At 39.9% G+C, this 21,936-nt stretch overlaps 1 protein-coding gene across 1 annotated transcript in view; it reads right to left on the bottom strand.

Moving 5' to 3' along the window:
- Positions 1-1,395: 1,395 nt before the first annotated feature.
- ADAMTS6 (ADAM metallopeptidase with thrombospondin type 1 motif 6) overlaps positions 1,396-21,936 on the bottom strand; it is a 266,593-nt gene continuing 246,052 nt past the window's right edge. The window contains exons 22-24 of the mRNA XM_004270746.3: positions 20,295-20,471; positions 17,421-17,577; positions 1,396-4,539 (exon numbers count right to left, since the gene is read on the bottom strand). Coding sequence (XP_004270794.1) covers positions 4,430-4,539; positions 17,421-17,577; positions 20,295-20,471 — 444 coding nt within the window. The 3' untranslated portion in view covers positions 1,396-4,429. The remainder of the gene's footprint in view (positions 4,540-17,420; positions 17,578-20,294; positions 20,472-21,936) is intronic.

Raw genomic sequence — 21,936 nt, 5'->3', positions numbered from 1 at the left:
ACCACTTATTTAGAATTTTCCAGTCCTCTTGGCCTATGACTTTTTTTTTCCTGCCTGAATTACATTTCTCCTCTCTTCTTTTAAAAGTAATGAATCTTACCCTTGCCACACAAATTCACATATTTTTGTAACCGAGATCAATAGCCAACTTTCTTCCTAATTTACTTGAAAAAATGTCACCTGGCCTCGAGAAGTGGCAAAATCTTTTAATGGAAGGCAGACTGTCCCTGGGGTCAGAGCCCTAAGCAGGATAGTGCCCTGTAGATATCCCACAGGGAGAGAAACATTAAACCAAAAGCTTGAAAACAACTGTAGATGAAAAGATAGACTTGAATCTGAGGAATCTAAGCTAAGGTAAGCCTTGTTTCTCGGTATTCCCCCCCCCTCACCCCTAGGCAGAACTACCCTTTGCAAATGCAGTGGGAGGTTAAAATAGTCGGTGCCAGGGTCTTCCTGTTAACTAAGAATTCATAATACTTCACCACTTTTGGTTCCTAAGATGACCTTGGGGAAGTACCCCCCAGGACTTTCTAATCACCTCACTTGATTTCTTCTAATATATACAACTGAATCTGTGGGGGACGGATATGGGGTAAGTGGATTAAAACACAACCATGTTTGGACATTGTACATCTTCTTATGTAATTGATGAAGTTGTCATTATGAAAGTACTCAAATAGCTAAGCATGCAGGAGGGACACCTTCAGATTAACTGCTGAGTTGCCTTTGCATATGATAGTATCCCCCAGTTCAGCAAAGCGGCTCAGCCTAAGAGGAAAAGTCTGGAGGCAGAAAAGTATGCTCATCATGTTCTTTGTTCCCAGTTGAGTCTGAGTAGAAAAACCCTTCAAGCATGAATTCTTTGTTCAGCACCCTTTCCACAGTGAAATATCTTGCGTCCTCTTCTATGCTAAAGAATTTACATGGAAGGCAAAAGAAGCAGGGGGCAAAAGAGTTGTGGGCCCTGTGACTGACGGTATGTGGCAGTGGCCAATCTGGACTTCCTTTCTGGCCTTAGAATAGCTGGCTGGTGGCATCTGGGGATATAGCCCCACCAGAAATAACTGAGGCCTTGCATTTAGATGTTACTGAAATACAAGTAGGTGCAATCTCTGAGGAGGGTAATAAGAATGCAACAAGTGGGACTTCCTTGGCCGTCCAGTGGTTGAGACTCTGCGCTTCCACTGCAAGGGGCTCGGGTCTGATCCCTGGTCGGGGAACTAAGATTGCGCGTGCCACTCGGCGCGGCCAAAGAAAAGAATGCAACAAGTTATCGCAATCCTGTACACTACCTGGAAAATTTGGATAATGTAGTGTGGTATTGCAAGGGATAGAGAGTCCTCCTATTGTGAGTTTAACACCAGCTTTTCAGGGAATAGACAACTTCCATCTGAATCATTCTTACAAGCTGAATTTTATTTTTACTAAATTATCTATGTTAAAAAAAAATCTGTGCCTGGTGTGGAATTTCACTCCATCAAGTGTTACAATGACTTTTTCATTTTCATTACAAGCAGGAGATTGAATGTAGGACACGTGTTAGGAAACATGGCAATAAATTAGAATATAATTTACAAAAGCAAAAAAAAAAGTAACAGTGTACCACATTAATACTGAGTATAAAATATAAGCAACAACTAATCGCAATAATACAAAGGTAATTTCATTCTGTATTATTAAGGATACCTATGTGACATTCACTCAAATAATAAAATTCTTAATGAAATATAGACTCTTTAAGGAGTCCGTTGGGTACGCTTACCTTGCCTTTTTTGGTGGGTCTTATGCCAGTGGTGGATACTGCTCTCAGCCACGGGGTACCAGTTTCCTTGGGGTTCCCTAAGTAGCCTATATATATTTTGGAGGGCCAGCCATGGTGGCTCAGCATCTGCCAACAATCCTGTTGTCATCATTTAGGAATAGAGCACCATGTAGCCACGTGGTTGACAACAGAGTAGCAGCAGTACTGTGATGTGCTGTGGAATATGACTTTTCCTCACTCAGGTTTAAATTCAAGGCCAATTGAAAATTTAGTCCTGTTACACATCCTGTGTTTGGTTCCTTCTAGAAAGGTAATCTGATGCTGTCCCCGGGAGTTCTCTGTCCCCTGGCCTTGGTGCCGTTGCACACCCCAGAGGGACACGTCTGCCCTCCTCTTCTAGCACCAGTTGGGGTGCTGCACGGGACTCAGGGGTATGGCCCTCACCATGTTAGTTCCCGGGTGAGGGGAAAAGTAGCCTTTAGTCAGTAATGTAAGGAATCTGTTTGAAATAAAAACATAAGCTGATATTTACGTTGGAGAAAAGCAGATCCCGATAGCAAACCTATGCTTAAAATGCCAGCGAAACCAAACATCTTTTGTTCGCTTATTTTATTTCACCAGGGCACATTAGCACCAAGTTAAGTGCTCTTTGCAAGGGGCCAAAGGAAGCCAGTGCTGGGGCCGTGCTGCTTGTGGCTGCCTGCCCTTCACTGATGGCTGAGGTGGCACTTGGGCTGTCTTTTCCAAGGCAGCAGAGACTGGGGTCCTGGCCACTCTTGTCTACTGTCAATCGCTCTCTCTGGAAACTCAGGGACATGAGCTGTGGTGCTGAGAGAGAAAGCAGGCGAGGAGACTCAGATGAGGGCGACTGAGCACACAGAGCAATGAACGTCCCGTGCTGACTGTCCACAGCAAACCTGACAGTTTGGTTTTGAAGTCTGTGAGTCTCCCTTTCTGAAAAAACCTAATCAACCACTTTAGGTTATGGTGTATGTGATACACCTGACATGTTGTTTCAGAGCACAGTGATGGATTTAAGTCAAATGTACTCTTTAACTGCAAGTAGCAGCTTTACAAAGTAGCCGTTTGGGTTGAGTTTGAGGTGTTGGTGTCGCAAGGTGCACTCATGTGTAGGACACAAAACACATTCAAGATCCTGCTGCACGTGTTCAAGTACAAAATATTCATATAAGCAAGTACCCTCTTTTTTTAATCTCTTTTTAAAAATCTCACTGTCAAATCTCTTGATGAGTGTGATGTGGACTGGGAAAATGTGAGCTTAGTCAGTTTAATTTAGGTGGACTTGATTCTAGAATTTGACTTGCCCAAGAAATCGGGTTTCACATTTAATTGCCATTCAGAGTATCCATAAAAAATACAAAATACTTGGTTGAGTGACTATTAAATGATGCTTTATGATCTCTAGTCTTCATGAGTTTTTCTTCTTTGGTTATTATCCCTTGCCTACTTTAAAACTCACAGAAATAGCACATCTATGTGCAAGCACACTCATCTACCCACACACTCAAAAGCGCTCGCACACACACACACTTGTTCTCATATAAATAAATGCCCTTCTGCCATATCAAAGAAGGGACATCTGGAACCCATCATAATTGTCAGCAAAAGGGTCTGCCTGGTTGTCACTGAGCCAGTCTATCTTCTGCATGGTATCATCTCAGCAAGCTCAACATGCATATGCAACAATCCAATAGGGCAGAAGCCGTTCTGTGGCTGGAGAGGATGTAAACACAAGTGAGTTGGGGTGACTCAAATAAGAACTGAGGCATCCTGTGTGATGGCAGCAAAAGGCCTGGTACTTCAGTCTCTACCATACCCCAGGTCTGGCTTCTGCATGAAATTGAAATGTTTTTCTCTTAAAGTTTTAATGGAAATCTCAGCTTCACTTGCACAATGGCAAGTTAGCCACAGTCTTTTAGCAGTGAATTTATAGACTTGCACAGCTGCAGTAACTGATGCACTGCTTTAAACTAAGTCCTTCATTGTTGTTCAGTTTAATATAGTTGATATATGGCTCACAGCAGTGTTCAGAACAGGGGGATTATTCCTAAGGAAATTAAGTGGAATGAAGAAAAATAATACAAACTTTCATTACTTTTGATTTATAATTGCTCCTTAAATTACAGTTCAAAGCCCGTTTTAGAATTTAAATCGTGGTGCTGTTGTAGTGATAAAGTATAGTAAATATTTTTAAGCTATGACTTAAGATTTCTGAATCTTCTTTACTTCCATAGTTGACCAAGTCAAAACAGCTACATTTTAAACAGTTTTAAATACAAATGGATTCAGTGTCATTGCTAAGTCCATAATAAAAATTATCTTAATGGTCCAAGGAGGTAAACAGGCTATTGGATTTACTCGAAAGAACACAAACGTTCCACAGTAAACAAGTCTCCCTGTGTTGTTTGGATCTCTCCAATCTGGCATTCCCTCCTAATACCGTGTCCAGCACTTTGGATCAAAAAATCCCACTTCACAGAAGTTAAAATAATATTGAAATCCTGTCAGCTAGGGCTGACCAGTGGTTACGTTTTCCACAGGGTAATGCATTTGCAAGGACATCAATCCTCTTCCTCTGGGTGGCTCTCTGTGATGGATGCATTTCCACGATGAAATGACAAGGCGCTCTCTCTGGCTTTCCATGGGTCAGTGTCCTTGGCAGGTCTTACAACACATCTGTCTGAAGTATGCTCTACTGCAGAATTTGAACTTCAGCACCAGTGGGCAATAAGCCACTTTGTTCACATCTTTGCACTCTAATGAGTGAGGGCAGAAAAGGGAAAACAATTAGAGGCACAAAAACAAGTACATAAACAATGAGCCTGGATGTTCAGCAAGGACCACCCCCCCCACCCCTGCCCCATCCCGCCTCCTTGGGCCAGTGCACCTTGGCTTTCACATCCATGTGGTTTTTGTTTTTGTTTTCAAGCATACCCTGTCTGGTACACCCTACCAGAAATAGTTTTTTGATACATTTTAACACAAATTAAAAAAAAATGATTGCAAGGCTTTTCTCCCAGACTTTTATAAGTATGGTGTATGCCCACTGTGTCTTGAAAGAATTACCATTTGTTGGGATAAGTGATCACTTTAGACAGCTTGGAAACATGAGTCATTTTTCTTACAGCGCTTTTATTGCTTCTTTCTCAAGGGTTATTTTATTCAGCAGTGCAAGGTTATCCAAAATCAAACATGAGTTGCATTGTTTGATACCAAAGTACACATGTCCCAGGAGAATCTCTGCATCTGTGGGGTGTGGGGATGGGCCTCGGTGAATGAAAAGGATTGCTGACAGTGGCCTAGATTCAGCAACTACACTAGACAAAGAGGAAAACTTTGAGGGGTTGGCCTCAAATGGCAGCAGTCTGTGGGTTATGGAAACATGTAGAAATGTCTTTTTTTAATTTGGAAGTGAGACATGGCCTTCTTTTTTCCTATGTGTGTTTTCTCCTCAGTACTAGAATTGCCACAGTTGAAGTCTGCTGTTCTTGCAGCCAGAAGGTGAATAAATGATTCTTTCTCCACCTCCCGTTGAGGCTGGTTGCACAAGATGGGGCTGAGGGGCCAGTGCAGAAAAAGAGACTGACCTTTGATTCTCAGAAACCCCTGCCACCCCATACAAAGTCACTACTGCTAATAGTGATATTCCTCTCCAGTCCTCTCTTCAATTTTATCTGGGGATTTTAAAATACTTTGTAAATCTAGTAATTACGTTTGCCTCCCAGAATTAAAGTTCCACCCTCATTTTTCCAGGTGGTTATACTGAAGCATCCTGGGTAAACTGTTTAAGGTAATTAGAATCAGGCAGAACACTGGGAAATGTTCAGTGTAACAGTGTTGTTGTTGCTTCCTTGTTTATTTTTCCTGGCTTCAGAAATCCACTGAAGTTCTAAGAGATCATGTACATGGTACATGAGCCATATGGTAAACATGGAAAATTAAATGCAAAGAAATGGGAAAGTTTCCAGTTCTTATTATTAAAAAGTAAGGAAACAATTTTATTGATCTCACTTTCAAGGCTCTTTTGGTGAAAGACTGAAAATTTTAAACTGTAACCCTTACTCCTCTGAAAGCATAAGTTCTGCCACCATCGAACTCCCTTACTTGAAATTTGATTTACAAAGAGAATAACAGAAATTTGAATAGAAACCTTCTACACTAAGATTTTCAATAAATTTAAGTTTTGGCTGAAAGAAGGTAGGAGAGACATTAAAAATTTCTTTAAACTTTGTACTAAAAAAGAAGAAACTGGATGATATTTGGTGAATCAAGCCTGAATTTTAGGTGAAAATATCTCCATATATTTTATTTTATTTTTTCCATATATTTTATTTTATTTTAAAATTAATTAATTAAAAATGTTTTTTGGCTGCATTGGGTCTTCGTTGCTGCACATGGGCTTTCTCTAGTTGCAGCAAGCAGGGGCTACTCTTTCATTGCGGTGCACGGGCTTCTCATTGCAGTGGCTTCTCTTGTTGTGGAGCATGGGCTCTAGGTGCATGGGCTTCAGTAGTTGTGGTGCACAGGCTCAGTAGTTGTGGCTCACGGGCTCTAGAGCTCAAGCTCAGTAGTTGTGGTGCCTGGGCTTAGTTGCTCTGTGGCATGTGGGATCTTCCTGGATCAGGGTTCAAACCCATGTCTGCTGCATTGGCAGGGAGATTCTTAACCACTGTGCCACCAGGGAAGTCCCCATATATTTTAATTTGGAAATCACCTGTTATTTTTTTCCCCCTCTCTGTCATGACCGGTGAAAAGTAACCAAAAAAAGTTTAGACTAAGAATATTTTTGTGGGAAAAAAAAGTTGTATCAGTGTTACCTAGAGGAATATATTGTCCAGATAATGCATTCATTAAAATGATGAGAAAAGCTAAGCATAAAGGATGAGGACAGCTGACACATATCACTCATCTTTAATTTCAAATCACCATCCTAATGGGGCAGCCCTCCAGCGGAGACTACCACTGTCATGCTCTGTTAACAGGGCTTGGTGGGACTGCTTAAAGTACCAAATAAACTTTGGCTTTGGTCTATTTTGCTAAAATATAGAAATGATTTAGTTGATAAATGGATAGAGGACGACCGGTTGTTTTAATAGTACAAGGAAATAAAATTAGAAGCCAGACTGCTGGGTTTAAGCCCAGCTTTACCATTTATGAACTTTATAACTCTGAACAAATTGCTTAACTTCTCTGTGCCTAAGAGGTTAAGCATCCTTATCTGTGAATAGGGAAGATGAGTGTTCCCACTCCCGCATGTAGCATGTGTATCCTATGATATCACCTAGCTCAGTGCATAAAATGGTCATTGGCTCTCAGTAAGTGTAATATACTGAATTACTATTATCATTATCACTATTAGTTATTATTACTACCTGATGAGAGTAAGTTGTGCTCTGAATTTCTCAACAAGGATGCAATATTTAGATCACTACTGAGAAAATGCTGCCCTATAGACACAAGTCAGTTTGAAGACAAAACAAAGAAGAATATTTCCTGAGGTACAACTTTATTGGGAGATTCATTACTCCATTTTTGGAAGAGTTTCTGAACCAGGAAAATTCTGAGATGAGCAAAATACAAGAAAATTCACAGATTTTTCTTTTGGATTTAGACTTTAGAATCTGATTAAATAGTAGACAATAAATAATGAATAAAATAAAATATTCATAAATTATTTCTTCCTCCAATCACCCCCTCCATCTACCCATTCAGGCTATTAAATACTCAGGGATTCAGCTCCTTAGGTAGGTGCTGTAAATGAGAAGCCTCCCTTGCATGCTGAGGCCCCAGCACAGCCCTTCAGCTAGGAGCAGTGTCCAGTCTAGGGGCCAGCTGGAGGCCAGCTGCCAGGGTGTCCCCCTCTGAACGTCCCAATACCTCTTTTAAGTTTGTTCTCAGCTAACCTGACTCCAAGTAACTTGAATGAAAGCAGGAATTCATTTGGGCCCTAGGAGCAGGATCAAGCTTAGGGAGGTAGGGACTGCTTATGTGTGTCCCAGGACTTGAGAGCACCAGTGGTGAGGGGTGGCAGATCTGGGGGTGAATTCTGGCACTACCTCCTCCCAGCATTTGTTTGTCCTTGGCCAAGTGACTTCACCTCTCTAAATCTCAGTTTCCTCATCTGTGAAATGAAGCCCATAGGATGTTGTGAGGCTTGTATGAGGTAACACCTACAGCACATGTGTGGCCCTGGCACAGAGTGAACACTCAGTTTATCAGCTCTTGTTACTGTTACCAATAACACATCGGAGAACAACCATCCTGTATTATTTCTCCGGGATCCCTGTCAAAATATATATAGGCTCTTCATTGGCACACATAAGCAAATTAATGAAAAGACTTTAACAGAGAGCAGGTAAATTATGATGAGGTAGGGAGAGATCTGAGGGAAGATCCAGGGTTGAGGATTGCCAAGAAGATAATGGGCCTTGATGAGATATTAAATGGTGACTCTTGGGCTATACAAGGACACAGCCTTGATGGAGTGTAGGGGGCTCCCATGAAGGTGGGGCCCTGAGGAAGGTCCCATTCCTACTTCTTGGTTTTGCTGTCTAGGGACTGCCTAGACTGGAAGAGTCAGTCTTCAGAGTGATGAAAACCTACTCACCAATGACTGGTCTTACATTCTTCAGATCTTTTAACTCCATGAGAGATTAATCTAGTAATAACATTAAAAATAATTTATCAAGTGCTTCGTATGTGCCTGGCATTGCCTTAGGCAGTTTTACATATTTATATACATTTAATCATTTTAAGTATATAAAATGTCAGCTTTACACTGATGGCAAAACTGAAGCTCAAAAAGGTTACGTACACAACTCACTATGGGTCACACAGCCAGCTGGTCTAAGAAGTGGGACCAGAACTCAGGTTTGTCTGACTCCAAACTCTATTTTGGCAGCATTCTTGGCATCTTACTGCAAAAAGGTTTCTGCCTGTCGATACTTCTTATTCTTGGCTGATAGCCCTGGTAATTCAGTCTTTGGGGACATCCTTATCAGGAGGTTTGCTCTGCCACCTTAGAGAAGGGGTAAATTTTTTTTGAAAGGGGGCTTCTAGGTCATGGGCACTCAGAATAGCCTGAATACATTTCTCCAACTACCGCTTTCTCCCTAGACTTTGTAAAATTACACGAGTGAAAGGTCATTTTAACACACCTAGAAGTTTTAAAGCCCCATCATTACAGAAAGCTGAGTGTAATCTTAAAAATATCAGTACAAACTTTAAATTATACTGGTGCATTCAGCCCATGTGTCACTTTTTTATTTAAAGAGGACTAACCTGATAAGCCCTTGGATTGACTCACTGACATTTTGCTGATGTACGTAGTTGTGAGGCCTTAATTATAAAACTTACCGTTTACTAGTCTGTCTGCCTCATCCCCAAAGCCCATTTAAAATATTAAATAGCCTTTTCATTCCTACCCTTCAGCCAATACACAATACAGGTTACATTTGTGATAAAACCATTCTGGAAATGTTGTGCATAAATTAAATCACATTTTCCCATTGAAATCAAAACAATAACAGACATGTTTTGATTGAATTTCTGAATGATCCTCAGTTGGTAATGATTTCTAGCTGATATCTAAAATATCTAAATATTGGTTTCTCTATACCCAAGTAATACATAATCTGCACATAAACAATTATACTAGGAGAGTTACTGAAAGGAATCCTTTAGTTCAAGTAGAATTTTTTGTAATAACATAATCACTTTGTAACTGATCTATTTTGAAGGTTTGATCTTTACTATCACGTTTTCTTCACACAGATACACTTGTATCTACTGCTTTTTAAGTAGCAGAATCTGAGCCAGCAGGGTCAAAGATTTTAAGATGAAGGAGCCCGATTTTCTCTTCTACTAACTTCATGTACCAGTTAAGTACTCTCTAGGGAGAAGAATGACAAGACACTCTTTCTACCTTTTTTCTTCAGAGTCTATCAGAAGGATGAGAGGTCCTTACTGTGTGGTTTCTAGGAAATATTTTGTGGACCTAACTAGTCTCTCCTTTTTTTACATCTCCTCTCACCTCCCTGCCTGAAAATAAAGTTTCACTTTATCCAAGGCTAGAGATTTCTGGTGGGAATGACAATTTATGGACTATTCCTACATTTTCTCAGAGAGACTTAGGGATGTATCAAGGGCTGAAAGCCAGCTCGTAGGCCATACGATGTGAACTAGACCCATGATTAGAATCTTAAGCAACTTGCCAGGTATGCTGGAGTGGATCTCACTGGTAATCTGGGTTCTGGTAGAGTTGAATGATAAAATTAGACAACCTGTTTCATAGGCAACACATGAATCTACTTATCATTGAAGTGCCAGTGAGTTTTTCCCCAGGTGCTTTACATTAATATTTCAAAACTCTGACCTAAAAGACATGATTTCAAAATACACTGAACATAGGCTTATAAATTTAGAATGCAATTGGATGGGGATTCATTGTGACTTTGATGGCTTGACTTAATGCATGGAGTATAAGAGCAACTGTATTTCTGTAAATAAACTGTATCCATTTCAGAAAATGTTGCCAAGCCTGCCTAAATCATATCAATGGAGGAGTTGGGATACACAGGGACATAGCCTTCCATGACCAAGTTGGACCATTCAGCATCTTTCTTTGGAGAATGCATGTTCTCTGTGCCTGTAAGTTCTTTCTGAAATTCAGAGGGAGAGCACAGTAAGCAGAGAGTTTTGACTCTCACCTACAGGTCTATCCTTTGGATTACAAAAGTACAACCAGCTGTACCTCTGTCAAACTGCCCATGGAGACGCAGAGCCTGGTGAGAAGTGAAATGGTGGCAAAGGCTGCGCATGTGCATGTGTGGTGCAGGAGTTGGGGGCGGGGGATGTGAACTCAGCATACTTTTCCTGATGAAACTGTACCTGAGTCCTTGATATTTTACATATTCAAACTGGAAAAGGATGAAATAACATGTTTTGCCTAGGAACCTGACAGTATTCATTGCAGTGGGAACAGTCCACTGACTTTTTACCCTTGAAGCAAGGTGGTATCAACTATGGAACTTTATTCTGATTCCATCCTACCATGGACTAAGCCACTTCTTTCTCTCCTTTGCTTTCTTGGTTTCTTCTTACCCAGTCTTATTCCCTGGATGCCACCCACAGTCAACTTGAGGTGCTTTGATCCCAATGCAAATCCAGGGTTCCCTCCAAACCAGACAGTTGGGAACGTAACCCTGAATGCTAAGGTAGATTATGACCATTTTAAAAACTGGCAACAAAAATGTCTGGTCTTCCTCACCTCCTTGAAATCACAGTTCAAATGACCTTCACCATTCATTCCTTTCACTGATTTTAATACATCAGAAGCCACCTTAAAACCCATATTCAGTAGCTGTTTTGTTCCATGGATCTCAGGAGGTTTCTGGAGCTGCTTAGGCTCTCTCAAAATCATGTACTTGAGGGAGACTGAGACCCGCCAAAGCCACCGTTAGACAACCTGGTCTGGTAAACCAATGTATACTAACCACACCTTTCCTGCTCATCTTTCCACACCATGAATCATTATTTGGCAGCAATAACTACTAGATGACAGAGTGCCTTGTGCTATTGAGAAGCTGAAAAGACTCACCAAACTACAAGGGAACCTGAAACTGAATAAAGATGAATAAAGTGGAATTTGGGATAGAAATTCAGGTGAGCTTGAGTACGTTAGTCTCAGCTGCCCGATGTACTTTAAAAAATTACTGAGTAGTATTTCAAATGCAGTGATACCCAGTGTGTCTATAATTCACTCTTAGCAGCAATGTAGTGTTACCCTCATCAGTGGCAGTCTGTTAAGATCAAGCCTATAATGCCTTCACTCTTAGCCGAAGGCTTTCAGGAATGAAAAGCTAAAGCAGATGTTAAACATGGCAAATTATATCTTCCTTCTTCCTCCTCCTAGTTCCCTCTCAATATTTACTTTTAATTTCTTGATGCTCCACTTCTGATTTTCTTTCTCTTACTATCCTTTGTTGCCTTAACCTTCCATTTATTCAATCAATCTCTATTGTTTATTTTTATTTTTTAAAATGTTATTCAAATTCCACTATTTTATTATGGCTTTCGGGGACTAATGTGCTTAATTTCCATATAGATGCCTAAATTCCTCACCATGATTAATAGTATCCAGTTCCCTAAATCTGAAACTTGGGGGTCATACTGAACATTTCCACATCATATTCTCATCCCTATGTCCAATTGTTCATCAGGATCTTTTTATTCTCCTTTCCATTTTATTCTTTTTTTCCAATTCATTACCCTCTTTTTTTTTTTTTTTTTTTCGGTACGCGGGCCTCTCACCGCTGTGGCCTCTCCCGTTGCGGAGCACAGGCTCCGGACGCGCAGGCTCAGCGGCCATGGCTCACGGGCCCAGCCGCTCTGCGGCATGTGAGATCTTCCTGGACCAGGGCATGAACCCGCATCCCCTCCATCGGCAGGCAGACTCCCAACCACTGCGCCACCAGGGAAGCCCCATTACCCTCTTTTTGATCCTTGCTATATCTGCCTGAGTTCAAGCCTTCATCATCTCTAGCCTGGACTCTTAGAACAACTTTTTAACTCTTCTCCCACACAAGGCTATCTTCCCTCTGCCCCTTTATACACCGGCCAGCCTAAGTATGTCACTCCCCAATTTCCTTCACTTGTTCCCAGAACTGGTGGATAGAGTCCTAACTTCCTTCCACTGCATACAGGACCCTCCAAATTAAGTCCCTGTCTCTTTCTTTGTAGCCTCATCTCTACTACCTGTTCATATGCCACCCTCTGCAACCATACTGAACTATGTTTGACTCCACAGCCCCGTGACTGCACACAATCACCTTCTGCCAGCAATGCCCAGCATTTCAACATCTTCTTGGCCAACTGTTTCACACCTTCCAGTGCCCTGCTCAAGCTTTCCTTCTCTATGATGCTTCTGCTGAATAACCCCTTCCTCTGTGTACTCATGGTAGTTTCTTTCTACCCCTATTACAGTACTGCCCATATTGTGAAAATTATTTGTTTGCATGTTGCCACCCCTCCTAAACTGTGCTTCCTTTGAGGACAGGAACCTTTCCTAGTCTCAGTGGCTGGCACATGGTAGGTAGGTTTGCTAATTAAATGACTTTATGGTTGGATGACCGGAGAGAACATTTTTTAAACACCACCACCTTGACGAACGGGCAGATAGATATCTATGTGATAAATCAAGTTCAGTAAAATGCTAACGGTAAAATCTAGATGGCGGGTGTCCACTGTAAAATTCTCTCAACTTTGCTGTATGTTTGAAACTTTTTATTATTTTAATAATAAGATATCAGGAGAGGAACCATCTCCTAAACTTCAGTAGTTGAAACAATACCCAAGATTCTATCAGCGGCCCGTGTTACCCGTAAAGATCCCAATGAAAGACTGTATTTTAGATCCCAAGAGAGCTCTGTTAGTCCTACCCTGTCTTGCTTGGAGTAGAGATGAACTAGTTTCTCAATAGCCTCCTTTCCAAGAGTCAAGGGAACCTGATTCTGGTAGAAAAAAAGGGGTCCTCTTCTACGTCCTGCATTAACCAGAACCTGCTCCTTCCCCCACAATTGGACTTGCCTCCCAAGTTCCCCTTTGTAAGAGGCACTTCCTCTCTCCCTGATCGGACTATCAGGTCACTCTCACATTACTTTCATGCAAGAGCCTCTTCTCTTTTAAAATCCATGTTATCTGGCCGTTTCATATCTCTATGGATGACGTTATAACTTCAATCAACTGTTTCATCCTTTTTCTCAGGGTACACACTGGGTTTTTCCAACCACAGATTACAACTGGCTCATGGACCACTTAGTCTATGAAGCTTGCCTTGATCCAAAATGTTAAAGTCATCAGTCATTCATATGAGCACTCTTAGCACCTGTGTAAACCGCTCCATATAACACATTCTACCTTGCATTTTTAAAAAACGAAGTATCTTTCCCGTAAGACTACGAACTTATAAGTGTTTGGAATTTTCCATAATAAATGGCAGAGGCTGGCCGCAGCAAGCATTCAATAAGTAGCTTCTGATGAAATGAACAGATGGTTTCAGGTATTTAAATATATTCAGTATATACTATTGGGAAGCTAAAGAGAACACAAAACAAGTTACAACAGATATACTGTTTCTACTTTAATTCTAATTTTATAAAAGAGAGTGATCGTGTCTTAAATGAGTCAACAGCTTTAGGGAATAACAATTCTAAGATTAGTCATACTTTGCAGGATTAATAATTTCCTAAAAGTTTCCTCCTTTACTGAGAAGGATAAAAATATTGTCCTAACTGCTTACTTCAGATTAATATTAATAAAAGGTGATTTGGCCAGACAGAGATGACTATGAGGTATTTCTCCAAATAATCCAAGAAATATCAGATTAACACCTATCCATTTTAAGAGAATTTCTTTAAGGCAGAAATAAGTGCAGTTGCAAATGATATTCTTGCCACTATAAAAACAGCACTACATTTTCAGCTGCAAAGCTTATGTATGATAATTATCCACTATAGAGAAGCATTTGGAGAAATTATTAAAACGGCCTAAAATGAAGTTATGAAGATAACTTCAACATATATTATTGTGGGCATGTCAAAAAAGCCAGTTCTGGGACTTCCCTGGTGGTGCAGTGGTTAAGAATCCGCCTGGCAGGGAACACGGGTTCAATTCCTGGTCTGGGAGGATACCACATTCCGCGGAGCAACTAAGCCCATGTGCCACAACTACTGAACCTGCACTCTAGAGCCCACGAGCCGCAACTACTGAGCCCACGTGCCACAGCGACTAAGCCTGCACACCACAACTACTGAAACCTGCACGCCCTAGAGCTCACGTGCCACAACTACTGAGCCCATGCCCCGCAACTACTGAAGCCTGCACACTCGAGGGCCCGCGTGCCGCAACTACTGAAGCCTGTGCGCCTACAGCCCATGCTCTGCAACAAGAGAAGCCAACACAAGGAGAAGCCCATGCACTGCAACGAAGAGTAACCCCCACTAGCCACAACTAGAGAAAGCCTGTGCTCAGCAACAAAGACCCAACGCAGCCAAAAATAAATAAATATATATATTTTTAAAAAGCCAGTCTTTCAACAACCATTAAGACTTAATCTTTTTCTTTTTAATTTAATTATTTTATTTTATTTTATTTTTGGCTGCGTTGGGTCTTTGTTGTTGCACGCAGGCTTTCTCTAGTTGTGGCGAGCGGGGGCTACTCTTCCTTGCGGTGAACAGGCTTCTAGCTGCGGTGGCTTCTCTTGTTGTAGAGCATGGGCTCCAGGTGCGTGGGCTTCAGTAGTTGTGGCACACGAACTCAGTAGTTGTGGCTCACGGGCTCTAGAGCGCAGGATCAGTAATTGTGGTGCACGGGCATAGTTGCTCTATGGCACGTTGGGATCTTCCTGGACCAGGGCTTAAACCTGTGTCCCCTGCATTGGCAGGCAGATTCTTAACCACTGCGCCACCAGGGAAGCCCCAAGACTTAATCTTTTGACAGTCATGCCAGAAGTGTCTGTACTTCATAATCACAAGCTCTGTTTTCACGTTAAAATTCCTGATTTTCTTTAACATCTTTATTGGAGTATAATTGCTTTACAATGGTGTGTTAGTTTCTGCTTTATAACAAAGTGAATCAGTTATACATATACATATGTTCCCATATCTCTTCCCTCTTGCATCTCCCTCCCTTCCACCCTCCCTATCCCACCCCTCTAGGGGGTCACAAACCACCTAGCTGATCTCCCTGTGCTATGCGGCTGCTTCCCACTAGCTATCTATTTCACGTTTGGTAGTGTATATATGTCCATGCCACTCTCTCACTTTGTCACAGCTTAAAATTCCTGATTTTAAAGAGTGAATTACAAATAGCACATAAACGTAGTTGAAAATGACATGCCCTAGGGCTCTTCCAAATCTAGGTTCAAATCCTGACTCTACTACTTCCTACTCTTGTAATGTGGGTAAGTCACTATCTCTCTCTGTGCCTTAGTTTCCTCATCAGTAATACCAACTCTCGGAAGGTTGTTATCACGATTATATAATACACACAGATATTTATGTATATGAGATATATAAAATGGATAATAAATATAAAGGGCCTAACATAATACACAACATAGTTTAATATGATAGTTATATCCTCTCGTCCACCTTAACCTTTTATCTTCCAACTCTGAAAAACAGACTCCCAAACCCACATGACTGAATACCAATAATTTACAATACATAAAGACTTGTTTGCTACAAATCTTAGAGAAAAGAGATTTTTAAAATTTAGATCATTTAAAGAAAATAGTTTTGCTATGAAAAGTACTTCTGTTTGTCACAGATTTTGAGCCCTTCTCAAGAGAAGGAAAGCTAGATTTCCAGAACATCCCTTGCCAAAGGGAAAAAAAAGGAAATGGCACTAGAGCCAGAGATTTTGCAAATTAAAATTCTGATTTTGAATTAATATAGGGTAAGGCTTTACTTCTTTGAAAGAGTAAGTTACACAGTAAGTATATTGTGTTGAGGCTCAGATATAAGAACCAGGCCACTTGCAAAGAATCAAGTTTTCTGCACCTTGTCGTGCAAGATGATTGCTCTTCCTAAAATGAAATTCCTTATGGAAACATTGAAAAATAGGATTAAAAAAAAATCCCTCAAACTGGATAGATCTGTTAAAAAGAAACAATTTCTTTTTAATAGAATAATGACCATATCATTTTCATTTGAAAAGTAGTCACAAATTATAGTCAGCATAGCTCTTTATTTTTGTTTTGTTTTTAAAGCAGAGTCCGATGGCTGGGTTTCTTACATAATTAAAATTCATGGCTTCAGATGTTTGTATATTTGATCATACTTCCATTTTCATGTGAGAAGGCAGTCTGAACTTCCTGACTATGCCATTTTTGTCTCTACACTCCGCATAGTTTCTGTTATTATGCCTTGCACATAGTAGCATTCAGGAAATTTCAATGAATGCTTAACTGAATAAACAGAGTACCTTTATTTAAATAAGATATAAGAAAATTCAGGACTTGGATGGGCATCTGCTGTTAATAAAGGGATTTCCCCATATATAACAAAGAGAAATTTCAGAGTCTGAAGACTTTTGTCCTCCTATATAAACAGCTATATAATAACCTTCTTCTATTTTTCTTCAAGGAGAAAATTAGCATTTGTAACATAAGTAGTTTCAAACATATGCTTTCATTATATGTATCACAAGCATGAATTTTAATCTTTACAATAGCAGAGGTCCATTGTTGTAGCCAAAAAGAAATAGACGTTTTCAGTTTTAAGCTTGGTTCATTAGAAATCATCTCTATCTTTCTAGCACAAGTCTAACATAGAATGCTAGGTTGGACAGAACCTTAGAGATTATCCACCCCACTCCCTCAATGCATAGGTAAGTAAACTTAGCTCCAGAAAAGTTGACTTAATAAGGTCATACAGTTAATGGAACAGTCTGGAAGAAAACTTAGGTTTCCTGATTACATATCCAGTATATATGTAGCTTTCACAAATGCTCTATGCAGACACACTACCACCAGTGTGGTTTTATGGGGCTCTTTGAACTCTGGGAATCAGTATAGGTGAACCACTAGAGACCAGAGGCCCCTTACCTTCTATACTGGAGGTGCTGGGAAACTTACCTTCAGTACTGGAAATGGGGGTACTGTCACATTTGCTTTCACACTGCTGCATCGATGGAGGTCGAACAGTTTCTGGACAGTCACTCGATGCCTGTCCAGTGTAGGAAAGACACTGCACAGTCCGCATTTGCTGTCCAAGTCCACACTGAGCAGAACACTAAACCAAAAGACAGGGAGAAACAAAATACTGACCTCAACAATTTTCAGGAGGTAAAAAAGATACTATGTCATTTCAAACACCATAGATATTAGCTTTTAAAGCCCATATGTAGTTCACCTTGGAGAGGTATATGATTAGGTCATTCTATTACAGAACTGGTTTAGAAACTCAAGGATCATGTTATTACCCTAGAAAATGGAAGCAACTTAGTTTCCAGAAGACAACAGTTGGAGATTTTGGGGCTATTATTTCAATAGTTCCAAGCAGTGCTGGTGAACTTAAACAAGAGTATAATGAGAAAATATTTGTGATGAAGTAGAATAATCAGAGGTTCTAGGGCTGGGACATCACTATTGCTGCCTATTTATATATTATAGGTTTGTGGGAAAACAACCTGATGGTCTATTGGAGTGCTCTTAATCTGATCAAAATATTAGTTCAGTATAACAGCAGTGACTGCTGTGGGGCCTGGTGATGGGACTAGTTTGGGAAAAAAAAAAGGGCATAAATAAGTTCCTTGAGTTTTGTGAGGTATGTTCAGTCACACAAATCTGAGACAAATCTGAGAAGAGGTCTGGTGTTAGCCAATTAGCACGTCTCCCTCTCCTTTTTCATCTACTCGGGGATTCGGTTACTTTAGAATTGAAGTTACTCTCTGAGGGGCTTAGTTTCAGCTGGGACTGATCAGCTGTCCAGGCTGAAGAATAAGGCTGTGGTCTATTCTTTGGGACTGCCACCCAGAATACCAGAAAGCCTGTGAGATTTGGGATCAAAGGGATGAGGAGCTAATTGTGCAGAGACAGGTGATGGTGATGTTTACAAGGTAAACAAACCGAGGCCCTGTTGGATTTATTTGCAAAAACTCTCAAAGCACTTACAGGACTTGCAAGGATATTTACAGATACTTTTAAGTTTCTAAATACAGAATGAAAAATAAATGCACCATAAACATGTAGTAAAGCATCTCTGAAAATGTATTTTCACTGGTTAATTTCAATTTTAGGAAACTGAATTGAAAATATAGAGGAGAAGAAAAGGACTTGACAATATTTAAAAGAACAATCTCAAACTGATAACTGTAAATTTGGTGAAATTATCAACACGCAAAAACTTTCAAATGCCCTTTATATAACAGTGAATTGCAACAAAGAATATATAAGAAAGGAAATTCCTAGCCGGTTTAAATAAAAATGATAAGAGCATGTCTGTACTGATTCTTTTTTTTTTTTTTTTCCGAAATTTTTGCTTTAATTATCCATATATATGTGTGAACATGGTCATTAGATAAACTGTATTTCTAACTATAAATCATAATCAAAAAGACTTGAAAGCTATAGCTCTATACTATACATTTTTTTTAAACATCTTTATTGGGGTATAATTGCTTTACAATGGTGTGTTAGTTTCTGCTTTATAACAAAGTGAATCAGTTATACATATACATATGTTCCCATATCTCTATCAGTTATAAATTGTGAAACTGTCACACTTCTACAGAGAAAGACATTGCATTCAATGTTTACTTAAGCTTATGATATATATTCCATTTGAGCACTTTGTAAATCAAACTAAATACTGTTATACAAAAGTAAATTATTAATTATTTGTTAGACAATGCACATGTTAATTATTTTATGATCATACTTCTTTTGTTTCCCCACAGGGCTGAGCACAGAGCAAGTATATTTATTTGCCTTAATGGAGACTGAAAATCTTTGCCCGCTCCCCGAAGAGTCTGTAGATACTGCTGCACTCTAGCAATATTGAATTTTGGCCATAATTTTGGTAACTACTTCTATGAAATGCCATTATTAATAAGTAATGGCAGGCCCAGAGCACAAACAAAATCATGCTGGTGTAGTTATATGCCATTATGATTTATTTGGGTCTCAGATATTAGAAAATGACCAGCTCAAGGTTAATTATAAAGCCTCAGTAAAAGGGCATTGATTCACTAGAAATTTTCTTTCTGGAGCATTATTTTTTAACATAACCTAATAAATTTCCTTTTTGACATTCAAAAGAACAATACTTAATTTTCCTTCTATCCAAATATATCAATTTGCTTTTAAAGGATTTAAGGTGACCTTCAGCAAGATAAGACAATTTAAAACTGAGAAAGAAGAAAGAAAAAATAGGAATTGGAACATAAAATAGAAATGAGTCCAATCAATATAAAAGTACATACTAAAAGCCCTATATACCCGTTTCCCAAATTCATAGTCTCCATCAGCTAAATCCATTGAAGAGTAAGTATTAATAACATTTCAAAGATTGTCAATCGTATTATCAAGCTAATTAAAACCTCCACATCTTTTCTGTGAGGTTAAGAGAGGTCATTTTGCAAGTGGGAAAGCTAAGACAATGGTGTTAACTGATCTGGTCTTGAATTAGTTGAGGGAGTTGGCACTAGAATCCAACTTTTGGTAGCTTGTTCAAATCTCTGGCCATTAGACTATTTCTCTTTAATTTTATGTTAAAATGTTAGAATCCAAGGAGTAGGTGAAAGTGGGAAGTGTGTAGGTATGGGAGAAACATGGCTCAGTGTGTCTATGTGTGACTGCTGCTGCCTATGCACTGTCTCACACTCACATCTCACACCTGGATCTCTATGTGTTATTACTCATCTCTTGAGCCCCTACAATGACCCAATCAGGAACCTCAAGTGTCTCAAGGTGCTGCTTCAGCAGGAATGCACAGTCCAACTGCCCTACCTGGCCCCAGTCTCCTGTCACCCAGCGAGGAGGAGGACAGCGGCCCAAACTGCAGCGGATGCGGACAGGGGGTTTGCTCTCCTCGGAACATTGTGCTGCTGGGAATGTTTTAGAAAGGTCACTGCTCTTGCACAGAACAATCCGATGCTTGAATCCTGGACCACATTTGGGAGTGCACTGTAAATAAAACAAATACTAATGAATAATGATAGTCTAAAGATAGAGAAAAATCTGAGGAAAGTCTTTCTCCAAGTAAATGTGTGTTTGGGTAAACAAGATACACACATACTAAATTCTAGGCAGTCTTACATATATGAAAATTCCTTAAGTTTTTAAATGGAAGGACTTTTATCTTTTTCCCTACGGTCTTTAAGAGCTAAATCCAAAGTCTGCTTTTCTTGGCAGCATACTTTCTTCTTTTATTGTGTGTAGGCTTATTCCGTGATTCCTCCCTATTCTTGGCCATATTCAGTTGTGATAAGATTCTGCTAATTTTTGGAATGTGGAATCCTTGGTTTCTTACTTGCTAGGTGTAGTCTTCTGAAAAGAATTCTTATGTTACTAGTAGACCATCAGAAGTTGTCTTTGTGAAGCAAGCTAAGGTTTGATTTAGATGTGTACGGTTGTCCCTCAGTATCCGCAGGGGACTGGTTTCGGGACCTTGGAGGCCACCAGAATCCATGGATGCTCAAGTCCCTTGTATAAAATGACAACACATACCCTCCTGTATACGTTAGATCATCTTTAGATTACTTACAATACCTAATACGATGTAAATGCTATGTAAATGGGTGCCAGTGTATGGCAAATTCAAGTTTTACTTTTTGCAACTTCCTGGAACTTTTCTCCCAAACATTTTCAATCTTTGATTGGTTGAATCCATGGATGTGGAACCCAGAGATATAGAGGGCCAACTGTATTCTTAGAGTGTGCTAGCTAAGGATACATGATCACAGGTAAAGGTTTACTGTACAGAAAATCTCTAGACATTTGCTTGTCCATCAGTTAAACATAATGAACTTGACTGTTCTTTAGTTGGACCAGTCTGCTCTTCATACTGAGGAAAAGATCCTTCTTCCTATGTCATGAAGTCTATTACTTACCTCTTTTCCAAGTTAATTGGAGTGCTCTGTTCTAGAGCCACCTATTCAACGTGGTGGCTGATTGAAGTCCTCCAGCTTTCTCCCCTGCACATCTGAGCCCTTCCTTATAATCTTTACTTCTTCTCAGTGAAGTGAGACCCTTACCCACAATATTTTGAAGCCCTGTTTCTATACCTTTCATTCAAAAGCCATTTCCAAATTTCCTACAGGAACTACACTAAACTGGGGGGAGGGGAGACCATAAGAATGAATAAGTCAGTCTGTACCTCAAGGAGCTCACAATTTTAATGTAGGAGATAGATAGGTGAACACAAGGTTAAGTAATATAAAAGAGGATGCAAGAATATATAAATTCTTGTGCCCCTAATCATCAATTTCTTATTTTATAATTATGTATTCATAAGTCTTCTCATTCCTACCAGACTATAAGCTCCTTAACATTATTTCATTTCTGCTTCATTTTCGTACACAACCTCACCCCCATCCTCAGGATACAGCAGAGGGTTTTGAGAAAGCACTCTATAAATATATACCCTCCT

The sequence above is a fragment of the Orcinus orca genome, chromosome 3 (assembly GCF_937001465.1).
Source record: "Orcinus orca chromosome 3, mOrcOrc1.1, whole genome shotgun sequence".
NCBI classification, from domain to species: Eukaryota; Metazoa; Chordata; class Mammalia; order Artiodactyla; family Delphinidae; genus Orcinus; species Orcinus orca.
Note: the sequence above shows the minus strand (reverse complement) of the source record. Positions and strands in the feature narration are given on the sequence as shown.